The following is a 20,091-nucleotide window of genomic DNA, read 5'->3' as shown; positions in this document are numbered from 1 at the left end:
GGAAACACCACCCCCTGCCCCCCTCACCCCGCCCCCGGCCTGTCACCATGTCCCACATCACCCCGGTGACGGCCCCTCAGGTCTCCAGGTAAAGGGTCATGGGGGTAGACCATTGATCTTATCCTCGCCCCCGCATTCTGCTCCCAGAAGACTTGCCAGGACACAACGTCGGGTCTCTCCGAGCGTGATGTGAGGGTGAGGGGGCAATGGCGCCCCCTATGTTATCTTCCTGGCATCACTCACCACATTTCATGCTTGTGGAGTACCCAAACCCCCCCCGTCTTTGTGTCCACTTCCACCTTTCTTTCTGTACGAAACATATTTTTCTTCATTCCCCTAACTGCCGTCCAGGAAAAACTGCTCGCACGCTGACTGGCAAACGATCTCCATGTTTGCTCCAGTCCTGCTTACACCAGTACCTGGGGGTCCTACTGGATGCCCCGTCTAGCCGCACTGCGGCCTAATCCGCTCCTCAGTGGCGCGTATGTTTATAATGTGCTATTTGCCTCAATAGTATGTCGCGTTGGACAAATTGCTCTGACAAATAAAAGAAATACAAACGTGTCTGAGACAGATTCACTGTCGCCTTTATTTTCACATAATAACAGCGCATCTCAAAACAGTAAAACTCTTTTTCACTCTGGAAAAAATATCTACATTTTCCACAAACTAGATATTGAAACATGCCCTACAATGTACTGGCGGTCCTTACGAAAAATGGATAGATAGATGCAGAGGCAATTATAGGCACTCGGGGGAGCCCTCCAACTCTCCCTCCCCAGGCCTGGTAAAATTTAGTACCTTTATTTTATTAAGAGTAAATTAATAATATTAACAAAGAGAATTTTAATAAACACAAGACCTGTATTTTTACCTTTTCTAAAAAAACAGAATACACAAATAAAACAGATTTGTCGTTGCAAAGTATCATGTAATTGGCCCCCTCCCAGCTCGGGGGGCCCTAGGCCATTGCCTGCCCTGCCTGTCCTGTCGCTGCACCTCCGGATAAATGAAGGGATGATGTTAGAACATTTGAACAGATGAGTACACTTTGCCTTTAAGAAGCTGACTGCTTCCTCCTGCAGTTTCATGACGAGGTGAAGTGAGGCGTGGGCGACATCTGTGGGGTTCCCCGCATCGGGCGGCTGGTATCTGCCTCCATCAGCCGAAGCCGCGTTTACTGGCACAGGAGGCGACGTACAAATCGCGTGAAAAACGGGCGACGCACTCCAACATTTAGCACCAGATGCATCTCAGGAGAGTGTTGCATTTTGTCCAGGATAGATACGAGATGTTGTGTCAACGAGCATGCACTGGGTGTCCGTAGGGAATGCGCGTTTGTGTTTGTGTTTAATTCCCCCTTTTCTCGCCGGATGACAGCCGGAGAAGTTACCTCTGTAGCTATGTTGTTGCCACTTCTTCTTTGTCAGCCTTAAAATCGCACTGTGAAAACCCATCATATTACGCCTATATTTAGAACTGAGAGACTGATCTCCCCAAAACAAAAAATAAAGAACGCAGGCAAAGGGGGGGGGAATGTTTTTCCCTTCATGGCACTTTTTTTTATAGTCAAACCTGTCGTTATCTAGACGGTTCTTTAATGTTTTTTTCTCTCTCTCATTCGATCTCGGGCTAGTAATTTCTACACAGACCATTAACTCTGACGGACACCACCTGATCACATGACCGCACCCTGAGGGCCCGCGGGTGTGTGTAACCACGGTTTGCAGAGTTAACGTCACTTCTTGTCACACGCCTGACCGTTATCTCGCTTTTTATTTAAGTGTTTATTTCACTGACGTCACAGTGTCTTGGGCTGGGATTACAGAGAGCGCTGATGTCACAGGGATGCACATCTTTGCAGAAACGTAACATTGTGTGGCATTTGATTAGCAATGGCTAATGCACTGGCTGAAAATATGAACAAGAAAATGACTGATTTTTAATAATAAATAGGACAGGAAGCTTTTGTGACATTCATATGTTTCATATTAATTCTCAAAAGCCAAGCTCCCCTTCCCTCATAAAAACAGCGGAAATACCTGCACATGGTTATGGTTAGCATTGGTTAGGGTTAGCATTTAGGGTTAGGGTTATGGTTAGTGTTAGGGTTAGGGATAGCAGTTAGGGTTAGGGTTATGGTTAGTGTTGGGGTTAGGGATAGCGGTTAGGGTTATGATTAGGGTTAGGGTTAGGGTTAGGTTTGACCATAGACGATGTTCTTCTCTCTGCATGACTGAAGAGTCTTTGCATTTGACTCTGAGGGACAATCAGGAGACGAGCTTCTCAGAATCACCAAGAATCATACAGAGAAGGGATCGGGATCCATTAATAGGCAAGACAGACCCCAACAGCAGAGCATTGTTCTTTGCTCGTAGTTTAACAGCAAGTATGAAAAGATGCGCAAAACTAATTTTTCAGAAGGTAATCATGTGACAGGTTTATATCATGTGACCTCTGGGTGAAAGGTCAGCGGAAGTCATCTTTTGAGGGCCTCTGAGTTTTGTACGAATGGGACCACCCAGCTCCCTGGCAGGTAGTGAAGATGCCACAGTGGGGGATGAATGGCAGAGGTTCTTTGAGTAGGTGATGCTCAGTCCCCATATGGCCTTATTAGACTTCAGTGCCATCCTGGTGGTAGAGGGCAGAGCTTAGTCCGGTGTTAAAGCAACAGAGCTGATTGGGTGGCACGATTGAGATGGGTGCTGGAGGCGGGGGGGCAGGCCAGTGGGAGCCGTAGCCGTGGGCCGGCACGTGGCCACCCTCCTCAAGCGAGCCCGCTATCCCAGACATCTCTGACAGGAAGTCGCTCAGGCAGGGAGAGCTCCACGCGGGGAGCCGGGAGGTACCGCACCCACCCGTCTGGATTCTCGAGACGTCGAGTGCCGCCTCATCCGCCTTAGGGTCAGACTTTTTCTTCCTCTTGCGGCGGAAGTTGCCATTGTCCAACATCTTCTCACAATTGGGGTCAAGGATCCAGTAGTTTCCCTTACCTACAAGGAGAGAGAGGCCCCATTATGGGGGTGTTTCTCAATCCGGTCCTTGGGGACTGACAGACAATCCACGTTTTTGCTCCCTCCCCGCTCCTGGTAGGGAGCAAAAATGTGGACCGGCTGTGGGTCCCTGAGGACCGGATTGGGGAACCCTGTGTTAAGGGACCATTTCATTAGGTACACCATCAAGAAAATGAACATTTCGGGCTTGAAGATTCTGCAGTTTTTACCATGTTCTGTCACACATCATTACAGAAACAATCAAATTCTACATGGATAAGCTAAAACTCATTTTCCTATGTACTATTTATAAATGCAGATATAAAAGGTAATGTATTGCCTCTAGCTCAAACAGTACAGTGTTGTGCTAACAATGCAGATGTTGTGGGTTCAAATCTCATACAGCACATATGAATTATAACCCCAACTGTAAGTTGCTTTGGATAAATAACTGAAGTGCAATATTGACGTTCTTTCTCACCTGGGTCATTCACATCCCGTGGCACCTTCTTGAAGCAGTCGTTCAGCGAGAGGTTGTGTCGGATTGAGTTCTGCCAACCCGTCTTGCCCTTGCTGTAGAAGGGGAAATTATCTGCCACATACTGGTAGATCTGGCTGAGGGTGAGGCGTCGCTGGGGTGCCCGGTGAATCGCCATAGCGATCAGAGCAGAGTAGGAGTAGGGGGGCCTGCCCAGATTTATCCGGTTCCCCTGCAGGGGCACTCTTATCCAGCCTGCTTCTGCAGCTGCCAAAACCCCAGCTTCAGCCATGGATGAGTAGGACCCCTGCATGCTGTACATCGGGCCGTCTATGGCAGTGCCTGCCTGGGGGCCAGAAGTTCCATTCATTCCAGAACCACTGATGCATAGGTAGGGATTCGTGTAGCTGGAGGTGAGGTCTCCCAGATCCGGAGCAGTCCACTCAGGACTGCCCTGAGACGGCAGGGTATAGTAACCATCATTACTGGAACTGAACCCTGGCATCTGAACCTGAGGTTCGACTGACGTCATCGTTCCGTGAAATCCTTCCGGTGCGTTCTTCAGTCTCGGCTGGTTTCCTCCTGCGTTTCCTTCCCCTGGAGGCTCTTGAAGAACGTGTACCTCACCTTTTCAGGTTCCTAAAGGCGTGGATGGTCTCCCTTTTCCCTGTCAGGCCTATACGTACCCATGCAGGATTGTCAGGGACATCACAGCGGCCACCTGTCTCACCTGCTTAATTTATAGAAACATGAAAACTCCCCCTTCTCTTCTGATTGGTCGATATGGTTCCCTGCATATGTCAATGGATTTCCCCATTCTATATTTACTAGGCTTAAAGGAATCTGTCTGGGTGTGAGGAAAGTCTCCTAGGAGGTTTGTTATGTGTTTCTGCTCAATCGTCCACGACCGTTGTGAGCCTACATCTTTTAATGGATCTCTCTCATACTCATGCAAGTTAAATAAACAATTAAGTATTGAACGACATAATCTCCATTAATATTATATATTTTCGAATACATCACTTTTGTCATTTTACTATATGCTTTATTTACAGAAAATTTAGATTATATATTAAAGAGAAATATATTGATGTTTCGAAAATATATTATATATATATATATATATATATATAATAAACAGCCATTTCAAACATTAAAATGTATCAAATCATTCACAGTTATTCATATTGATTCATTGTGTCCCTTATATTCCATTTTTATCATTTAAAATCGTTTTTATTGAGCATATTTTTATTGTTGTTTTTACTGTAAGACTACTGTACTTTAGCTTTTCAAAAAAAGCATTGTAAGAAGGCACAAATATATTACAGAATTCATTATTTACAGTTATAGTTTAAATAAACTGGGGGACATTTAAAAATGTTACTTAAGATGATATTCAAAAAGTATATTGATATTCAGGTACATTTCTTTCCAGTTTATAATTTATTTCCAGTTTGCAGTTCGGTCTGCTTAGGTACCTCGAACTGACTCGCCACTTCATAACACTGATAACATTTACAACAAACTAAGAATAACAAGCTGAACAAATGTCTAAATATCTATTAAAGTAAACTTACTTTTCATAGGAATAACAGGATTTGGTCATCAGAGAAATGTACGGAGAGGCTGAGTCATTAACATGATCTATTTTGTGGCATAATATATATATATTTTTTTGTATTTAAATTTTTTTATGTGCTATACAGTTTCACACCTTGAAATGCAGCTGAAAGACTGACCATCTAAAGAGATACTTTACCCTACAGTTACAGTACAACGTGTCACACACTGAATGTTACTTTGAAACAAAGATGCTTTCAAAAACCTGCGATTAGTGGAAATGTGTGGAACTGGCAGCCAAATGGGGGAGACGTGCAGCAACACGCATGTATGAGGATCAAAACACACCGTTACACTTGGAGCGGGGTAAACCCGCACTGCTGGTGAACTTAGCAGCTCTGGGTAAAACATACGTGGCTATAGTTTTACTTAGAAAAGTAAAATGCCAGGAGAATGATGAGTGATCACATGAGCGGAGATGGACACGTTGCCTCGAGCGGGGAGGCGCGGCACCGCGTGCTTCTGCAGCCACTCCGAGTGCGCAGCTCACAGTTGTTCAGATTAGTTTGCGTTCATCTTTTTCAACATTTGCCGTGTAATCAGCCTTGAAACTTTTAATGAAATGATGATGAAAACTTCTCATTGCGAAGCACACACTTTTGTTCGAAATGCCGAGCCGAGACCTGCCTTCTCGTCGAAATAACCCTTTATGTTATCCATTTCTTCCTGAGCTTTTAATTGTTAAAATGCAAAACGCAGGCTAGAAAAAAAAACTGATATAATATTTTGCACATAACTTAGATCTGACGGTTATCTAAAATATGCTAGTTACCTGTAGCTGAAATCAAATTAAATATGAAATGAAATTAAGAGGAACTAAAACAATTCGTAAAACACAATGACAACAGAGTCATTTAGGTGTTAGGCGGACAGCAGTTTTTTCCATGATTTTCAGATCGCTCTCTTCACCGCGACTCGGTACTGTTTCTGCATCCCAGAATTCCCTTCTCGTCGGCTCCCGTTTTTGGTAATCCTTTCTGGGTCCTTTCTGGAGGTCGTCAGTACTGTACCGGCTGCGCTAATAGACACTGCTTTTGCGGTCCCGAACCAGTGTCCTTCGCGTCGATGAGTAGAAGCGGTATTTTCATGTGGAATTCAATTATGTCTCTCACCCTGGGGAAGTTCTGCAGGAGAAATTCATTAATGGTTTTCGTTTTTAGCCAATAATCATATCCAGAGCTAGGGCAATGTAAATGAAACATTTAGAAAGTCAAACTACTGATTTAATAGTTAAAGGTAAAAATTACAGTAGGGTTTTGGCTTTATGGCTAGGTGACATGAACTTAACACTCCCCCTTGTGTCCATTTTAAGCATTGCAGATACAGGTTTTATAAGCAAGTCATCTTTATCCAGCGCTGCAGTGTGATTGGGTTTCAGGCCAGGAACGTCACACCTTTTAGGGGCTGCGGTAGTTAATTTTGCCGGGGGGGGGGGGGGTGTGCCAACAATAAAAAAAAACAGTAATTCTGCCGATTAGCCACCCCCCTGCTTACCTCGCGGTTCTTCAGCCCGGTACCGAGCAGGAAGACGTCCTTCTCACTGTTGTACCGGATCTGGATGTTGTAGACTTTGTCCTGGTAAAGCACCATGAGGGTGTACGGCTGGGTGGATGATCTTTTTGAGCTGTCCCGTACGAGAAACGTGCCGTCCTGAAGAACAGACGTCACGCACGATGACTGACAAGACCACACCGTTATCTGCCGACTTACAACTGGGACTCAAACATCATACACAGCGGTTGACGATAAAATTGAACCTCACATTATCTTAGCAGACACTTTTATTCAAAACAACATGTGTTTTGTTAGAGAGAATTGGGGTTTAGGACCTTGCTTGGAGCAGTGTTTGAACCACACACACACACACACACACACGCACACACACACACAGGTTTGTAATTATATCTTTGTGGGGACTCTCCATTCATTCCTATGGGGAAAACTCTAATCCCAACATGATGACCTTAACCCCAACCCAGCCCTGACTTTAACCATAAGTAACTAAACAAAATAAACCTTTAGGCATTTTTACTTTTTTGATTGCATCCACAGATCTTTGTGGGAACCTGAGAAATGGTCCCCACAATGTCAAAATAACAGGTTTTTATCACATTGTGTGGGATATTTGGTCCCCACAATGTAATATAAACCTAATGCTCACACAGACGCACAAATGCACACACACACACACACACACACACACACCTGACCAGGTATATAAAAAGTAAATAAAATAAGCTTATGTATTAATACTTAAATTATGAATGTACTTTAAATGGCTTAGATGAAGAAAAAGGTTAGTGTATAGGCAACATTTTATTCATTTAATTGTCGAACAGGTTTTAACCGCATTTGTCACGTAATCCAGCCAAGAACAAGACCGCCTGACAACAGACACCCAAGGGTGTACGTATGTTCGACAATTTGCAGACTGCGTTCTGTAGTGAAAAAAAACATTTCAGAAAACATACTCAACCCTGAACCAAAAGGATAAGAGCAATGTGATTGGTGTTATTGGATAGAGCCAATTAGTAGTATATGTTTACCAGTGGTGTACCCTGATATTATAACCTTATGAACTGTGCATTGGCAGAAAAAATGTTGGGAAATGCCCCCACTACTAATTAATTTAAATGCATAGCTAAGGATTATTCCCTGCCAATAGCGCTTTGAAGCAGCGCGAGACGGGAACTCACCCGGTTTATCCTCCTCAAGAGGCCCTCAGCCTGCGCTCTGGTCACATGGGCCACGTACCACCGGGGGTCCAGGTCCTGCGGGGACAGGAGAGGCACGTCTCTCACGGGTAAGCAGTGACTCCCTGTAAATGCTGCTGCCTCGAACTGCGGAGTTTGTTTATACACTCGCAACTTTATATATCCACACGCCGACACCTTATTCATTACTACAGATCCTGGTCTTGTGTTATTTATTATTTATGTATACAGCCATTTCTCATTCAACGTCCGAGTTGCGTTCCAACAATCAAGGCGTTAAGCGAAACGCACGGCAGTCTGGGCGTGACCGCGGCCGTGCTTGCGACTTTACGTCAGCCTAACATGCTCGATTTCTTTCATCCTTCACAAGGGGGACTTTTAAAACGTTTTGTATGTTAAGATCTCGCTCACTCCGAGGTACATTGTTGTCAGGCGTACAAAACACGGTCATAAATGCGCTCATTGGTCAGACAAACATTTTTAATTTCCATTGAATTTGCAGATGTTGGCTAAGTGAGGTCATCGTTAATCGAAAAGTGGTTGTAGTTTTTATCCTCTCCGACACTGTTCTTTGATATGTGCCTTTGTTGTTGCTTATTAATGGTGAGCCAAAGCCAATGTGTAAGCGCATAGAAAACATCCAAGAAAACCACGAGCGGAAAGAGAGGAAAGTGGATGTGCGGACCTGCTCGTCATCTGGGCCAAAATCGGAAACCTGCGGCTGGGGAATCGGCAGGCGATCGGGTTTCGGCCTCTGGGAACCCATGGCTTGCATTGCAAAAAAAAAATGATACAGAAAAAAAAACGAATTACTCAGCAGCAACATTCAGAGCTCGGGCTACACACAGGGAGGAAGTGTCTGCAGAGTGCTCACCCATTTGCAGTCGAGAGGGAAGGGACCCACCTGGGTGCATAGGGGGGGGCAAACTGCAGAGGCAGGACAGAAGTAGTCAGAAGAGAGCAAGTCAGGGGTGCATGTCCGCGCGCATGTCCGCGCGCATGTCCGCATGCATGTCTGCGCGCATGTCCGCATGCGGGTCCTTACCTTTCAGAATGCGAGGGCCCCGGCCGGGGCGAGGGGCCACGCGTGGGTAAGGGGAACGTGTTGGAGTTATAAGGGGGCCCCCCTCCCGGTTTTGGCATATGTCCTGCAGGGGAAATGGGAGGCAGACACCACGCCAATCATTATCTTCCATTCGGCCAAAGGCGATGAGCTTTGAGATAAAATAGGAAGGTTTTTCTTTGGGGGGGGGGCAGACGTTAAGATCGAGAGCTTACCATCGTCTTGGAGCTGTGAGCAGGGGGTGGGGGGGGGAATGAAAAGGAGAGATCTTAACTATGGCAGGACAGCAACATTACACACACTTTTTCACATTCTGTTTTTTTTTGCATTTTATTTGTTTAACTGCAGCTTTTATCTGGAGGAATATACAACTGGGGCAGACAGTCCCAGGAACAATTGGAGTTAAAATGCTTCCTTAAGGTAAAATCACATTAACTGTGGGATTTGAACCTGTGACCTTCCGACCGTTAGCACCTAGCCCGAGTAGTAACCCTCAAAGCCATACACCGGACCCCACAGCTGAATATAAAAATGTGAAGCTTAATAACTTACAGCAGGGGGCAGAGTTGCCGGCTGTCTGCCGACAGAAGAGCTTGATCTGTTGACCCCAGGCCCTGGCAGTGGTGGTTTAGTGAGTCGAGGCAAGTCTGGCGGCTTGTCAGCGACGACGCTTCTGTGGATGAAAACGTGACAACACCCGGCACAGATCGGGGGGGGGAGGGGGTCACTGTCGCGCAGCTTGGCGTGTAAGCATGTCTGGCCTGGCATCAAGCGCAAAAGTTGCGCGCAGATGTTAGTCCTACAGTTAGATCGAGCTTCTGTTATGACCTGGCAAAGCTTAAGAGTTACGATAAGTGATGGTGCGAGGCGCTGCACGCCGGCGATCGAGGCTCCGTACCTTCTCGGCTGAGCGGCGAACTGTAAGGGGCAAAAGAGGTCAGATGCATTAACAGCAATGTTTCTCACAAATGTTTCTCATGGATTATAAATCCATATAAATAATGAAACAGATATTTATGACGACCCAGGCCACGTTTGACAAGGATTTTGTTCCATAACATCCACTGAAACACTTTTGTTTTAATCTAATCTATTACAACCACTGCTCCTTTAGTAACTACCTCGGTTAGCGATAATCCGCAAATACGACGGTAATAAAAAATTAATTTCCCCACCGATTCGCACATTCACGACCTCGTTTCGTCCACCTGACATCAATGCATGCCGAAGTGAGAGAGATCTTTGCAGCAGAATGCGCACAACGTTGTTGAAAATGCCCACTTCCTGAAGGATAAATAAATTGAGCCTTTCACAGCTAACCCTCTTATAATTCGTACATTCAGCCATTGCAACAGGAAATAATTTATATTAAGTAGCCTTTAAATAAATTAGTGTGATCTTGTCATAATCGTATATGAAAATGTATACGACGGTCTTCAATAAGTATGCTGCTTGTTTTCTCTTGCTAAAATATTTTTTCATGCATCCGTGCTCGTCACTTATACGAGAATCTGATCATTCAGAACCAGACTCAGCCATCCGTCACATCGTTCTGCCATTTTTAATTTTTTTTTGTTATATAAGATTTCGTGTTTGAGCTTCTGGCCGGATTCTGCATCTGTTCGCTTTCCTCCTCCGCTCTTTCACTGCCCGTTTTCGCTCTGATTTCAGTTTGTTTGTCGCCTTATCTTTCAAGTCACGATGCCTAAAATAGGGCCACCTACAATAATCAGAACACACCTTTTCCGGGTCAGTTGTGCAGAACCGAAACAGACAAACCCGTTATTTGGTTTGGTTAATAAAGCACTTTACACTTAATAAACAATATCGCTAGTACAACAACAACAAATACTACTACTACTACTAATAATAATGATAATAGTAAATTATCACATTACAAAGGGCTTTACAGTAAACCAAAGATTCTATAACATGAAACACCCACAAATTGTTTGACTTTTTTTTCCCTGGCAGAAGATCAAGTTCCAAAGAAATCCCAGAAAGTTCTGGACAGGTGGTACCCTATATAGCATCGCTGCACAAGACCCACTCCGTGTAACATGAAAAACAAGTTACTTGCTTTTATTTACTTTAATTGCAAACTGCTTTGTCTGTCAATTTCAATCCAATCCATCCATCTTCCACATGGTTTATCCTGTACAGAGTTCTGATGATGATTTAAGATACGTATCCAATAAGCTAATTATAGTTTTGAGGCATGAGGCCAATGTACTGAGCAATAAAACGACAACACAGGTTACATGAAAATGTTTCAGAAAAGAATGCGGAAAGTTTTATTTCCATTGCAGCACAAAAGAAATATTCATGATGCACATTAATTGTTACATATGTCTACATACGGCAACAACTTACTGTTTTATTCATAATGTACCTGTGAACCTGACCAGCGTGAACGATTAGAAGATATATGGACATTAATGCATATAAGAAACCAAGCTGAGTGGAAAAGAAGGTTAGATACTGATCAGATAAATTAAGAAGAACTCTTACCGTGTCAGGCATAGGAGGCTTTCTTCCTACGGAGACAAAGACGGGAAATGTCTTACTGCCCACAAAGCTTCTAAATATTTGCGCGTCACGAATTAATGTTGCCGATTTTATCAACGACGTGGGCAAGAACTGAATATCAGGGCACGACAAGTCTGAAAGCCGTTTTAGTACTGTTTTAAAAGACCTTCATTAAAGTCACTGGGAATTAAGATTGCCCAACACAATGTAAAAAATTTAGACTGAATAATTAGCGTTCTGTGTTTACTGAAGAAAAAAGTAATTGATCGTAGCAAACGTCTAGTTTCTGCTCGATTAGCCTGTTTTGGCACCTGAAAAGGATTGTATATATGTACAGTTGTTCAGAAATGTATTCAGATTGGGTAACTTGATCAAATGCCTTTGATGCTTTTTTGAACTTTAGACGCATATGGCTCATGTTTATTAGCCGAAGAACACTCGTTTAAACCTGCTGGAGACGCACAAACGTGTAGCAGCATCTATAGAGCATTCCGTGCATTAGGCCTGGCGGACTGTCGCTGGGTGAGGAAAGGTCAGAATACAAGGCTGAGGAATCATTTCGCTTCAGCCAAAGGCAGCTCGCCGTTCGATTTTAAATGCCGTTCTCTTTTCCGTCTTACAAAAAGATCAAAACTCTACTCTTTGTGTGGCTTGTAGCAATAATGTAGTAAAGTTATTAGCCTCGTTTTTGAAATCGCAGAGATTTTAAGAGAAATCGGATTTACAGCGAAGGTCATAGCTGAGTTGGGGTCAGCAGAAGTACCTGTATGTTCAAGGTTAGTAACAAATCGTCTGTAGTGACGACCATGACTGACAATGAGAGTAACATGATCATACTAATAATGCAAAGAAGAAGAAATCAGCTTTCTGTTTGACTGAACTGAATTTAAGCCACAAAATATGCAAAATGATAGTTGATAATAATTATTACATTATTTTAACTTCGTCAGCACTTTGAGATTTTGTTCTAATGAATAGTGCTTCATAAATTAAATTTATTATTATTATTATTATTATTATTAATAATAATAATAATAACACTTCCCCCTGGAAGTAAACTGTTTAACCGATTTTATGAGACTGAAAGGTGACTGTGGGCACATGCTTACCTGGAAAGTGTTCTTCCCTGTCTGGGAAACCTGGAAGACTGGGCAGACCTCGGTCTGAAGAACCAGGCTTCGTTCTGCGGTCCACGTGGGGGGCGGGCAGGCCAGGAGCTTGGGGACGGAAAGCGGGGGTGAGGTCACGCGTGAAATAAGGCGTACACAAGGCCGTCCATCCATCTGTCGCACCCGCTGGATCTATGCAGGGACACGGGGTCCAGAGCCTATCCCAGAAGCTACAGACGCAGGGGGGGGGGATAACCCAGGATGGGGCGCCAACCCATGACAAGGGACACACACCATTCACACATACTGGCAAATGTGATTCAGTTTTATGTTTATTGTATTTCCTGCAACATAACACTTATTCTATTTAAACACCTACTTTGTCATTTTTTACATTTTTATTCTTTACACTCACTTTATATTCTATTTGCTTATTTATATTCTGTTTTGTTTATGCTATAATTTTTTTTCCTGATTTTTTTTTAGTATCTTGTAGTGACAAGAATTTTCCAGTTTCTTTGTACCTTGCAATGACTATAAAGACATTTATCCATTCGATGTAGAAACTCCAAGTCACTGAGAGAATGCTAGTTTTTGGACTGGGTGGGGGGGGGGGGTGTGAAATGTCATGATGATACAGGGCAAACATGCAAACTCCACACATGTAGAGGCGGGGCAAATACTCAAACCCAGGTCCCAGAGGTGTGAGGCAATAGTACTAATCGCTGTGCCACCTCCGTGATGCTTGACGCACGTTTTAAAATAGAAATGCGTGTTCTTACATTTAGCAGGAGGCTTGACTGGTCTCTGTGAGGACGGCTCGCACTTGGGAAGGTGGGGGGGCACCTGGCATGGAAAAAAAAAAGTGCAAAATAAACGCTGACCTTTGACCCCAGGATGCAGACAGGAAGTGACACGGGCAGGAAAAGAGGACAGCCGAAAAACCGCAGTGGAAAAAGGAAAGGGCGATCGCATGGCCACGTACGCGGGAGGTGGAAGGTGGGGGCAGGCTGGCGCCGGGGCGCTCTGGGGGGGCCGGGGGCTGGCTCTGCAATGGCTTCGCTGGTGTGTGCCGATTCCGGTTGTTATCTGCCAAGAAATCCACATACACGCATAAGCATGCACACACACGCGCGCAGTTAAGTTGCTGCTTCTAACGCCGCTGAAAAGCTGCATGTCACAGAGGTGTGACTGAGACCTGCAAGCTGTGTGGTCTGAGCTGAAACCACAGAGACTGCAGGGAAATGCCACCTACAGAGTTCCTCTCCCGATCTCCTGCATGCAAACCCATCGTTACTCTAACATAATCTCATTCCATCACAAAGACTGGAGTCTGTAACTTTAATAATCTTTAAACTTTCAGCCTTATACTCCAGTGGTTGAAACCGAATCTGGGTTGTGTTTTCAAGATCCCGGCACCTCCGAATGATAAATGTGGGAAAATGGACCAGCTGTGTGTAAATGTCAGTGGAAGGCCAGCTGGCTGACGTGGGGAACGTCACTCTGACGTCACCTATGTAGTCACTGTCCCCGATGGGCTTTGCGGGGCAGATCTGCAGGGGAGCATCTTCAGGCCGGTCGGAGGGGGGTGGCTCATAGTCGTTGTCGCTATCGCCCCCCCCCCTACCGTGATCGCCGTCATCTGGGGACTCGTAATCCCCCCCGTCCACGTCGTCGTCCCCATCGGGGCTCTCGTAGTCGTCGTCACTCTGATCCTCGGGGAAGGGGGGGGGGGGGAGAGAAAAGTAATGACAAGTTCAGGTCAAGGGAGACACTCGGAAAGGAGGCAGGACAGTGGAGGGTGAGGGTGACACCGGGGGGGGGGGGGGGGGCAATGAACAACACTGTCAAGCTGACTTACGAACTCTTCGGAGTCCCAGCCTTGATTTTCCTGTTCGAACTCTGCAAAAAAAGGTAACATTTACCCAGTCTGACTTTCTGCCTCAGCAGATAAACAGCAACAAAGAATCAGGATGCGGTCGCCCTGGCAACCAATGATCTGGGCTGTGACTGCTTACCTTGTTCATGGCGCTTCTGTGGCGCTGGCCTGCTAAGGAAAAAAACCACAATATTTATGTCTGCCCAGACGACAGCTCTTTACATGACACAGAGTTTGAGGTGAGCTCACTTTTTGCTAAAGAATCCTCTCTTCTCTTCCTTCTTGTTGATTCCAAGGCAGATCTTGGTGACTAGCCTGCAGGGGGCGACGGGGAGATGCTGAGCACGCTGTTCACTCGGAGCGGGTCACATGGCTTTTGTCGGGGCCTTTGGTTGGGAGTTAAGATCGTGTTCGGTTGGGGGGCTCCGTGATGGCAGGATGTGGTAAGTGCGGCCGCAACACTGTTTGTGCATTCTTTCTCTGCCTCCCCCATTCTAAAATTAGCCCCTACCAGTAAGGCTCTGTAACACTTGAATATTTCTTCATTTTTGACTGCTTTTGAATCAAAGTAATTCCATTGCCTGACAGTTCTCTCATGATGCCAATTTTCCATTAAGTTCAGTCAGCAGTTCAGGCTCCTTTTCTAGGCTGTGACACAAACCCAGCCCACTCACACATCTAGTACACCATCTAAATACCTCCCTGATGCTAGATGCCTCGCCCCATCTGTATCCCATCATTTAGCTACAGCTCCAGTATTGCCTACATTTAAAATCCCCCCGAGTGTTAATCCCTGAGATGGTTTGTCGTGTGGTGGGTGTGGCAACGCACTGTATCAGTGCATGCTCCTTACGCACTGTATCAGTGCATGCTCCTTACGCACTGTATCAGTGCATGCTCCTTACGCACTGTATCAGTGCATGCTCCTTACGCACTGTATCAGTGCATGCTCTTTATCCACTGTATCAGTGCATGCTCCTTACGCACTGTATCAGTGCATGCTCCTTACGCACTGTATCAGTGCATGCTCCTTACGCACTGTATCAGTGCATGCTCTTTATCCACTGTATCAGTGCATGCTCCTTACGCACTGTATCAGTGCATGCTCCTTACGCACTGTATCAGTGCATGCTCCTTACGCACTGTATCAGTGCATGCTCTTTATCCACTGTATCAGTGCATGCTCCTTACGCACTGTATCAGTGCATGCTCCTTACCTCTCTACCTCTAAGCTAAGATGCCTAATGTATGGAGCAATATTGTTTTATTTAATGCGGGACAGACCATGTTATATGATGCTTTAATAAGTTTAATGCACCGAATGCCATCGCCTCCTGTCATTAAAATGTCTGTAAATTTTATAAAAAAACAAAAAAGCAGTTCCACCCGCTCGTTCTCTCTCCCTCGCCCTCTCGCACGTACACCTTTCCGCCTAGAATCGCAGTTGGACATCCAAGGCCGGCCCACCCTATAGGAGAGATAGGCGGTCGCCCGTTTGAGTGTGGGGTTGCAAAGGAGCGAGTTGGAAAAAATAGAAATCGGCAGAAACACCTTTGGTTGCGCTCTGTGACCTTAGTTATTCACACTGGTTTTAACATTTCGCTGCTTTTGTTGTGAAACAGACGCGAGCCGGAGAGGCAGAACACACAGAGGCAGGCCTGCAGAGATCTCCACACGATACGCCTCAGCATCGTGTCACTCACTAAAAGATCGAGAACCTACTGCCTATCGGTGCTGTGTTCTGCGTTCTGCGTTTTCTTTTTCTTTAGTCTTGTGAATGCGATTATTATTATTATTATTATTATTATTATTATTGTTATTAATGATGATAATAACAATCTCTCGCCTCTGTCAATACTTACGGCTGCTGAAGTTTGGGAAATTTCTGCAGGTCATTGTCAGACATGTTCTAGAAGAGAAAAGCATCAGAAGGTCACATGCTGTTCACTCCGGGCCCCGTTACCTGCTGAGTCTTTGCACCGTTGACCCAGGACACGGGTCTGCAGTTTCACCCTTTAGCACCCAATCTGGTCCTCGGCGACCCCAGGCCTCGGGAACCGGCAGACGGTCCACGTTTTTACCCCCTCCCAGCTCCCACAGCAAGGATGTGCACTGTCTGGAAGGGAGCTGGGAGGGAGCGAAAACGTGGACTGTCTGCCGGCCCCTGAGGACCGGATTGGGAAATGCTGCTCTTGCACTCTAGTGAGGCTCGACTGTGAGAACGAGGCGGTAGAGATGCCTGAAGCTTTGGTTCCCTAGATGTTCTGCTGAGGTTCTTCTGTCTTACCTAAAAGGCCTCTAACTCAACTCTCTTTGACCCATCAGTTCCCCACTAGCAAATTACGCACCATGTTTACGACCATATTGCAACCTCAGCTGTACCACCAGCATCATACAGTTTCATTTTACATGTGTAATGACAATCAGGATATATTCTATTCCATTCTATTCTATTCTGTTTTATTGCATTGTTTTTATTTTTAATTATTCATTTGTTTGTGTCTTTCTTTGTGATGGGTGGGGTTTTTGATCCCCCAATGGAACAGTAAAGTGTCTTCTCTTATCTGCCAAGTTCTACACTGATTTTGACAGGATCACTATGCAGACACCCGGGCCGTCATGCAGATTAAGCGTAGCTGGGCCACATGATGGCACTGGGTGGAGATGAGACCCGGGCGATGGGCATCCGGGCACCTGGGCACTTACCAGGAACCGCGGGCCGTTCATGCTGTACTTCAGGACGACTTTGTCGCAGCCGGTCAGGTTCGCCTGAGAAGACAGAGAGCTAAAAACCGCACGACATCTCTCACGTGGCACCACGTGTGTTTTCCACTAAGTTGGAACTTGGGTAGCTGGGCGGGGCTCACAAGACCGAAAAAGGACAACATGCATTCTCTACGAAGTGACTCAGACCTGGAGTATACTGGAAATATACTTCAAATATAAACTATACAGACAAATAGCTAGTTCATCTTATCTTAAGATACAGATGTTTCAATTAACGGTTTAACGTTAATGCATAATAACGATAAATTTAATAATTAAACGTATTGTTACAGCGGTTAGCATCCCAACGCACCTAACTTCTAATGCCCCGAATTGTTAAAGCTCTAATGTTTTGGCAAAAAATACATTAAAATTCGTCTCTGAAGAAATCAGTACCTGGCTCACATTTAATTATCCATCTGGTTACACATTGTATGGCCAAAACAGAAATGAATAATTAGTTTCCTTTGTCAACTTCCCAAAATGACATTCCAGCTTACTGTTGAGGTCATGTTGTGTGAAATTATCATGCCGTTATTTTTTTTCTTTTTCAAATCCTACATCTTTATCTGCATATGTGTTGGGGTTCCTAGGCACTGGGGGCTCAAAAATATTCTATTTTATTCTGAAGGCACTGTCACATAAACCCAATGAATCATTTTCGTGGCTGCGAGTCTGATCTTACATGTTGGATGGAGCAGTTTCAACATATGTAGGCATGCACAAAAAAAGACCGAAATGAATGACCCACAGAGCCAAAGATACAGCGGACATTATTCCTAACCACATCCTGTCTGAAGTCAAAGAACGAACCAAACGACATAAAGATTCAAGGGTACAACCGACACACAATATTCTTTTAGTGCGGCCCAGGCACATTGGCCAAACTGCATGAGCGAAGAAGTCAGAAACACAATGAGCGCTTACCTTCCTCAAGTAGTCCGCCAACCGCGGCGGATTCCAGCTCATAACCTCTGACTTGGAGGGAACTTGATCGAAACTCATTGTAACGGCGGTATATTAATATTTGAGCCCCAAGATGAGTGTCCTTGAATTATCCTCGTAGAAAAATAATCGGAAATAACGTGACTTCTACTTTGTGTTCATTTATCGCCGTGCCAGCATGGCTGCCACAGAGGCCGCGTAGAAAATGGTTCCTCGTTCAACGCTGCTACGCCCTGAGCTACTCCTCCGTCCGCTGTCGAGAAGACAAACTGCGGTCTGGACCGTAATCTATGCGAGAAAGAATGCCGGCGTCATTCTAGAGCAACGTAGCTAAAGGGAAACGGTTACACCATAATGGACATCAAAGGAGTAGCTGAGAAAAACACGCAATAGGACTGGAGTTACTTAAAAGCTTTCCTCTTGCGAAATCGTCGCAGCGGCGAGGGCGAACGGCTGGCGGCTGGCGAGAGCGACGACGTCCATCAGTGGGCGAGGATGGTCGAGAAGTCGGCCCCCAAGGGTAGAGCGGACCCGGAGGGAGAGTGGAACGGAGCGGAGCAGAGACAGAATCAAGAGGTGGCAGATGATTCTAAAAAGAAGAAAAACGACAGATCTCATTTCCTCCTTGGCTTCCTGTTGATGACAGTGTTGCCAGAAAGAGGAAGTATGAGTTGGTGTAAGAGAAATCACACTATACGCTGGTATACCAGTTCATCAAGACGTAATACTGGTATTTTGATGAAAAAAATGCACAAAGTTTATGTAACACTCACCTTGGCAAGCAGGGCAATCTCTAGGACACAATAGCTTTCATTTCTGGAGAAAAACGCTTTAGTCAAATTGCTGTTTTTATTTTGGATGCTCAGACAGAGATCAAGCGAGGTCTCACAGACACAGCGGTCGGAGCAGAGGCGCGACAAACAGCGAAATCACCTGTTTTACACGCCTTACCACTCACAGCCAACGGATCCCCGCTGTCTACTCACACAGCATTTTCTATTCCATTTATACACCAAGGAATTACAACATTGTCCATCCTGCCATCCAAGTTACCACTGAAAACAGCAACATATCAAACTGTATCGACCCTTCTTATAGTAACATGTCTGTATTTGCCCGGTGATTAATAGCGTAGGGGTGAGTTTGATATTGGGGGGTCACAATGTCATCATTTAATTTGAAAGGTCTATTTATTGGGGGGATGAATGATGTGAAATTAAATTTTTTGGGGGTAACACGCCCCTCCCACGTCCTCCTGGTTTTATGCCACTGCCAATGTGATAATTATACTTGCATGACATGCATGAAATTAGGAAGGTCAAATTTCCCATTTTGCACATAATACTACCCTATCCTGAGCCTCCCTGCCCCCACCACCAACTGGGGGGACAATTAAAGTGGAATAGTATTTATAAATGCCTACTCTAACACACTGAGCGGCAGTCCGGCTCTTTTCCACGAGTGTTTGTGCAACGCACAATCAGAGTGAGTCAGGGTGTATTAGTGCCATACTCACATAGAGGCCTGTGACATCGATGTGTGCATGTCAAGATGGCGTTGATAATAAGCCAGCATCTCAGCCACCATCTAGAATGTTTTAGGCTTTTTTGTTTTGAGTTACGATATTTTTACACTAAAATGTAAATAAAAATTCACCCTTTACATCCTTTTTGTTCCAACAGTTTTTTTTCAGACAGACACGGTATCATGGCGTTGAAACGGAGCGTGTCGTTTTCCTATCAGCCAGCGTCAGCGAGTAGGAGGTCCTCTGTCGTGTCCATGAGCTAATTTTGGAGCGTTTGGTCGGCTGCACGCCATGCAGCGGCAGATCGTCACGCGCGCGTCCGGACGATAACGCGGCTGTGGAGCGCAGCGGACAGTTTCGGAAAAATCCAGGGCTGGAAGGTCACCGCCGGAGGCTGCGAGCCGGTGTCCTCGCACGCCCGCTTGCTCCGGTGACCTTTCTTTGTGCCTTGCACCGTTTATTCCACT

The 20,091-nt window shown here is 45.3% G+C and overlaps 2 protein-coding genes across 6 annotated transcripts; both read right to left on the bottom strand.

Moving 5' to 3' along the window:
* Positions 1 to 1,065: 1,065 nt before the first annotated feature.
* LOC111850809 (forkhead box protein I3-B-like) lies at positions 1,066 to 4,309 on the bottom strand. Its single transcript, XM_023825099.2, has 2 exons — positions 3,475 to 4,309; positions 1,066 to 2,993 (listed from the first exon to the last, which is right to left on the bottom strand). The coding sequence occupies exons 1-2, from the start codon at positions 4,001 to 4,003 to the stop codon at positions 2,614 to 2,616; spliced, it is 909 nt and encodes a 302-aa protein (XP_023680867.2). The 5' UTR covers positions 4,004 to 4,309; the 3' UTR covers positions 1,066 to 2,613.
* A 376-nt stretch (positions 4,310 to 4,685) lies between these two features.
* On the bottom strand, positions 4,686 to 18,960 carry lcp2a (lymphocyte cytosolic protein 2a). Of its 5 annotated transcripts, XM_072706535.1 has the most exons (21): positions 18,873 to 18,960; positions 18,082 to 18,688; positions 17,095 to 17,157; positions 16,251 to 16,297; positions 14,638 to 14,703; positions 14,528 to 14,559; positions 14,371 to 14,411; positions 14,023 to 14,224; positions 13,495 to 13,598; positions 13,292 to 13,355; positions 12,510 to 12,617; positions 11,383 to 11,408; positions 9,770 to 9,789; positions 9,424 to 9,544; positions 9,087 to 9,099; positions 8,854 to 8,956; positions 8,683 to 8,735; positions 8,494 to 8,576; positions 7,791 to 7,865; positions 6,589 to 6,744; positions 4,686 to 6,218 (listed from the first exon to the last, which is right to left on the bottom strand). In XM_072706535.1, the coding sequence occupies exons 2-21, from the start codon at positions 18,157 to 18,159 to the stop codon at positions 6,093 to 6,095; spliced, it is 1,581 nt and encodes a 526-aa protein (XP_072562636.1). In that variant the 5' UTR covers positions 18,160 to 18,688; positions 18,873 to 18,960; the 3' UTR covers positions 4,686 to 6,092. The 5 variants fall into 5 exon arrangements, with proteins under 5 accessions (XP_072562636.1, XP_072562640.1, XP_072562637.1 ...); XM_072706539.1 differs by lacking the exon at positions 18,873 to 18,960 and having other exon boundaries at positions 8,713 to 8,735; positions 18,082 to 18,730; XM_072706536.1 differs by lacking the exon at positions 18,873 to 18,960 and having other exon boundaries at positions 14,528 to 14,556; positions 18,082 to 18,729.
* Positions 18,961 to 20,091: the final 1,131 nt, after the last annotated feature.

Source organism: Paramormyrops kingsleyae, chromosome 24 (assembly GCF_048594095.1).
Source record: "Paramormyrops kingsleyae isolate MSU_618 chromosome 24, PKINGS_0.4, whole genome shotgun sequence".
NCBI lineage: Eukaryota > Metazoa > Chordata > Actinopteri > Osteoglossiformes > Mormyridae > Paramormyrops > Paramormyrops kingsleyae.
The sequence above is the reverse complement of the archived record's forward strand: the minus strand, read 5'-3'. Positions and strand labels throughout refer to the sequence as shown.